The 5,133-nt window shown below is 56.9% G+C and overlaps 1 protein-coding gene across 1 annotated transcript; it reads left to right on the top strand.

The window, feature by feature from the left end:
- The first annotated feature begins 274 nt into the window (after nt 1-274).
- On the top strand, nt 275-905 carry LOC123089338 (flowering-promoting factor 1-like protein 5). Its single transcript, XM_044511043.1, has one exon. It carries the CDS (start codon nt 373-375, stop codon nt 706-708), a length of 336 nt encoding a protein of 111 aa, XP_044366978.1. The 5' UTR covers nt 275-372; the 3' UTR covers nt 709-905.
- Nucleotides 906-5,133: the final 4,228 nt, after the last annotated feature.

Here is a 5,133-nt window from a genome sequence, read left to right as displayed (position 1 = left end):
TGGACGTATCACATGCGCGCGGTACTGTTGCCGCGCGCCATCACCTCCATATCTTTTCCGAATGCATATCTCGGCCGCCGGCCACCCCCTCTCGATTTGGCAACTACGCGGTTGCCCCGGATTGGCCCCGGGGCCAAGTTGTAGCTAGCTAGCTAGCTAGCGTCCAATAGAGGCCACATGACCGCGTCGTGCACGCCCCCTGTACGTTCGTTAGGCCACGCCCGTGATGATTGGCGTGCATTATTGGTACGCGCCACCGCGCTACGTCGACGGCCACGGCAACGGCAACGGCGACGACGATATTATATTTAAACATGTGCCTCACGCACGCACCAACAGTTACCACACTAGAGCTATCCAGAAAGATCGGCCATGGCGGACGGAGGCGTATGGGTGTTCCGGAAGGACGGGGTGATGGAGCTGGAGAACGCGGCCCGGTCGACGTCGAGCCGGAGTGGACCGGGCAACAAGGCGCTGCTGTACGTGCCGGCGAACGACACAATGCGGTCGCTGCAGGCGCTGGAGCAGCGCCTCGGCGCGCACGGCTGGGAGCGCTACTACGAGAACCGGGACGTCGTGCAGCTCCACCGCCGCGACGGCAGCCTCGACCTCATCTCGCTCCCGCGCGAATTTGCGCAGTTCCGCTCCACCCACGTGTACGACGTAGTCGTCAAGAACCGAGGCCACTTCAAGGTCGTCGACCTCTAAACATCTACTAGTAGTCTAGTAGTATGCTCACGTACGTAACCACTGCTTTCCCGGTCAGTTAAGCTTGCAACCTTAAGCTCTGTGTGTATGTTTTTTTCCTTTTTTTTGCGGGTGCTGTGTGTATATTAAACGTCTGGTATATCGTTGTGAGTATACTAACAATATATTTCTTGTATGTGTATGATATTTTCCGAGTTCGTGCCCGTCTCAAGCACTAGAGTGACAAGCTATACTCATTATTTTAAAAGAGACAAGCTACTCGTTTTGATTGAATATCGATCGATTTTTGTGTGGTTGTTTATGTTAATTAGGCCCCTCCCAATGCTTCACCTTGTACATGTGGTAAGGTTGTTATGTAGGCAAAAATCTGATGTGGCAATGTAATTAAGAGGAAAGAGATTAGTGTGGTCACCCAGGAAGAAACAAAGCCAAGCGCATGAATCTATACAAAACACTTAAATGAAAGAAACCCACCAATGCACAGTTACCAGGCGTCCCCCCCCCCCCCCCGCCCGCCCCCCGCGTCGCCCGCAACCGGCGACACGGGGGAAATCTTCGCCGTCGCCAGTAGCCCTCCTCCGCCAGCGCCCCCCGCATCGCCACCGCCGGAGGGCCGGCCGGTGAAGCCGCGCCGCGCCTGGGGATGGCGGCGGCGGGGCGGTTTCGTCCTCCCCTTCGCACAAGCCCTCCCACCCCCAGCAAACCCTCCGTCGCCATCGCGCCCCCGCGCCGCTGCCGCCGGCGGGCGGCCGGTGTCGTCGCGCCGCGCCTGAGGATGGGGCCGGCAGGGCGGCTTCGCCCCCTTCGCGCTGTAACTCCTCCCCAACCTCGCCGCCCCCAGATCTGATCTGGCGTGCCGCGGGCTCCCCTCCCCTCCAACTGCTGTTGTGTTCGTCCTGCCTGTCCGGCGTGGCGGCGCGGCCGTTCCCGTCGTGTACCTCCCCCGTCCGCCTCTTGCCCCCTGCTCGCGTAGCTTCTCTTGCTGCCGTTCGCTGGGTCATGCGAGGGCTCGCGTGGAGGTGATGGGCTGGCCAAGGCCGGTTCGGTCTTGCCCCGTTGCAGACCGCCCTCTGTCTTCGACGGCGCCTCCTCCGAGTTACTGTGACGGCCTCTGCCCGTGTGTAGTCAAGGTGTGTTTTGGGCAGCGAGCTGAAGCTTCGTGGCGGGTCCTTGCCGATGCTGCTCCGGTCCCGGCGGCCACTGACCTGCGTTCTCCAGCGTCCATGGCCTCCCAGCGTCCTTACCGGCGCGATTTCGGCCCTGACACTCCGGTCGCTGCGTCCTCTTCCAGCGTCATCGGTTTGCCGGCGTTCTGGCGGCTTCGCCTTTGGCAACTTGGATCTGCGCTCCCTTCCGGCTCCAGCTTGCCGGTGGCGTGGGTCACCATCATATCCTCCACGCCGGCTTTCTACCGCTCTGCCTTCCCGACCCCATCCACACTCACGACATGTCGTTTCCAAAGCTTGTGTTCTTTCGGCAGCAGGTGCTGCCCCACCATCTCCCTACCGGGATGGCAGTCGACCGGCGGATTGTCTTCCTCATCTTCGGATCTTGATCTGGCAGCTATGGGATTACTCGGACTCAGGCCAGGCGAAATTCATGCTCGGCTTGCCGATGCTGGCAGCGGCGACACTTGTGAGTGCCGTTTCCCTTCCTGGAGGCGCTGCCATGGCCTTTATCCATGTCCCTCTTCGAGCATTTGGGGAAACCCTAGGTCCGGTTCTTCGGATCGAATGGCAGCGGCGTCATGACATCGCACCCCTTCTTGAAGGCGCTATCTTGTTTGCTCGCGGTGTCCCCGATGTTGGATTTGAAGATGTTTGACATTGTGCTAGTTTGGTTTCCCTCTCTGTTTAGGACTTGTGGGTTTAGTTGTGTCATTTTCCCCTGTTCGGGCTGAGCACCCCTTGTCTCTCTGCTCCGGATGCCATGATCATGCCTCCTTGTGTTCATGTCATGTGTTGTATCCTCTATTGTACTCATTCACTTTTTTCTATCAATGAAAAGATACGCAAGCTTTGCATATTCGCGAAAAAAAAACTTTAGTTGCGAAACCATTAAATGTAGTATGCTTAGCTACAACAAGTTAAGCACCTATGCATTAAGGGCTGTAATTGCTAAAGTTTCTAATGTGCTTAGCACCTCATGCAAGCACGAGTGCATTGCAGAGGCCTTAAATCCTTGTGTTTCAATGTTTAACTGTGCGTACATATGATTGGCTATGAGTAACTGACGTGGCCAAGCTGGCCACATGTTCGTGCATTCGGGCTGAAAAGGTATTCGGTGGCTATGACTTATGAGGAGCAATCAAAATTGCTATTCCTAGTTCGAACAGTCCGTCCCGGCGGGTGATGGTTTGGTCTGTCTCTGGCGTTTTATTAGGCGACTCTGTGGGAGGCCGCCGCCGTCCTGGTTCGTGCGCCGCCGCCGCCGCCCACCACCGCCGACCTCCTCCCTCAGCGGCCCCATCCCTCGCAGCTGAGCTCTGCCCCCTTCCCCCCTCCCTCCCACCACCATAGGCCGTTGGGGTGCGGCTGGGGCGCGCCGTCATTTCAGCACCGGCGAACCCTAGGTCCCAAGTCTCTGGATCTCTTGGTCTAGTCTGTTTTCTGGTTCGAGGTTCCAATGGAGAGGGTGTCGGGGTTGATGGAGAAGCTACGGTTGTCGGAGGCAGAGAAGAGAGGGGTGCGAATCGGGTGGTCGGAGGGATTGAAGAGAGGTGAGATGGACACACAGGCCCTGGTGAAGGTACTGTCGGAGAAGCCGGCGGTGGGGGAAGCGCTAGAGAACTCAATTGGTCGAGTATGGTGTCCGATGCGTGGAGTGGAATGTAAGATGATGGGGGAGAACGTTTTTCAGGTCACTTTTCTGCAGCAATCTGGGAAGAGGAAGGCGATGGAGGAAGGTCCGTGGATGTTCAAAGGGGATGCTCTGGTGCTGGAAGAATCTGACCCAAGGAAGACTGAGGGAGTCCTGGACTAGGGGGTGTCTGGACAGCCGGACTATCATCGTCCGCTGGACTCCAAGACTACAAAGATACAAGATTGAAGACTCCGTCCCGTGTCCGGATGGGACTTTCCTTGGCGTGGAAGGCAAGCTTGGCAATACGGATATGTAGATCTCCTACCATTGTAACCGACTCTATGTAACCCTAGCCCTCTCCGGTGTCTATATAAACCGGAGGGCTTTAGTCCGTAGGACATAACCTCCATTACAACAATCATACCATAGGCTAGCTTCTAGGGTTTAGCCTCCTTGATCTCGTGGTAGATCCACTCTTGTAATACACATCATCAATATTAATCAGGCAGAATGTAGGGTTTTACCTCCATCAAGAGGGCCCGAACCTGGGTAAAACATCGTGTCCCTTGTCTCCTGTTACCATCCGCCTAGACGCACAGTTCGGGACCCCCTACCCGAGATCCGCCGGTTTTGACACTGACATTGGTGCTTTCATTGAGAGTTCCTCTGTGTCATCACCGATAGGCTCGATGGCTTCTTCAATCAACAACGCCGTCCAGGGTGAGATTTTTCTCCCCAGACAGATCTTCGTATTCGGCGGCTTCGCAGTGCGGGCCAATTCGCTTGGCCATCTGGAGCAGATCGAAAGCTACGCCCCTGGCCATCAGGTCAGGTTCGGAAGCCTAAACTTCACGGCCGACATCCGCGGGGACTTGATCTTCGACAGACTCGAGCCACAGCCGGGCGTGCCCCGCTGTGACGATAGGCATGATTTAGCTATGCCGCCGGACGGTGCCTTGATGGCCGCACACGAATCCGCTCCGGCCCTCAGTCCGGAGTTGGTCGCCCAGATCGAGGACCGGTGGCTGGACACCGCCTCGGGGGCTGCACCTTCCACGGCAATGGAGACGAACACTAACCTTGTCCCTTGTAAAGCTCGTGACTCCGAGGTGCCGGACTCCCTGCCGGACTCCGAACCTCCTGCGCCCCTGCCAATCGAATCTGATTGGGCGCCGATCATGGAGTTCACCACCGCGGACATCTTCCAACACTCACCCTTTGGCGACATCCTAAATTCGCGAAAACATCTCTCGCTATCCGGAGAACCCTGGCCGGATTATGGCTAGGACGGTTGGGATGCGGACGACGAAGAAATTCGAAGCCCTCCCACCACCCACTTTGTAGCCACTGTCGACGATCTAACAGACATGCTAGACTATGACTCCGAAAACATCGACGGTATGGACGACGATGCCGGAGACGAACAAGAACCAGCGCCTGTAGGGCACTGGAAGACCACCCCAACACATGATGTATATATGGTGGATACCCCAAAAGGAAGCGATGACGAGGAACAACGGGGCGCAGCAAAGGATAACCCCGCCGGTAAACAACCAAAACGGCAATGCAAGCGCCGCCCTAAGACCCGCCTCGACAAAGACAACATTCCTAATGACCCAGCGT

This window comes from Triticum aestivum, chromosome 4B, assembly GCF_018294505.1.
Source record: "Triticum aestivum cultivar Chinese Spring chromosome 4B, IWGSC CS RefSeq v2.1, whole genome shotgun sequence".
Classification (NCBI taxonomy): Eukaryota; Viridiplantae; Streptophyta; class Magnoliopsida; order Poales; family Poaceae; genus Triticum; species Triticum aestivum.
Note: the sequence above shows the minus strand (reverse complement) of the source record. Positions and strands in the feature narration are given on the sequence as shown.

Excerpts from the sequence above, each read along its gene's own strand:
- LOC123089338 (XM_044511043.1), top strand. The coding sequence starts at position 373 with ATGGCGGACGGAGGCGTATGGGTGTTCCGGAAGGACGGGGTGATGGAG.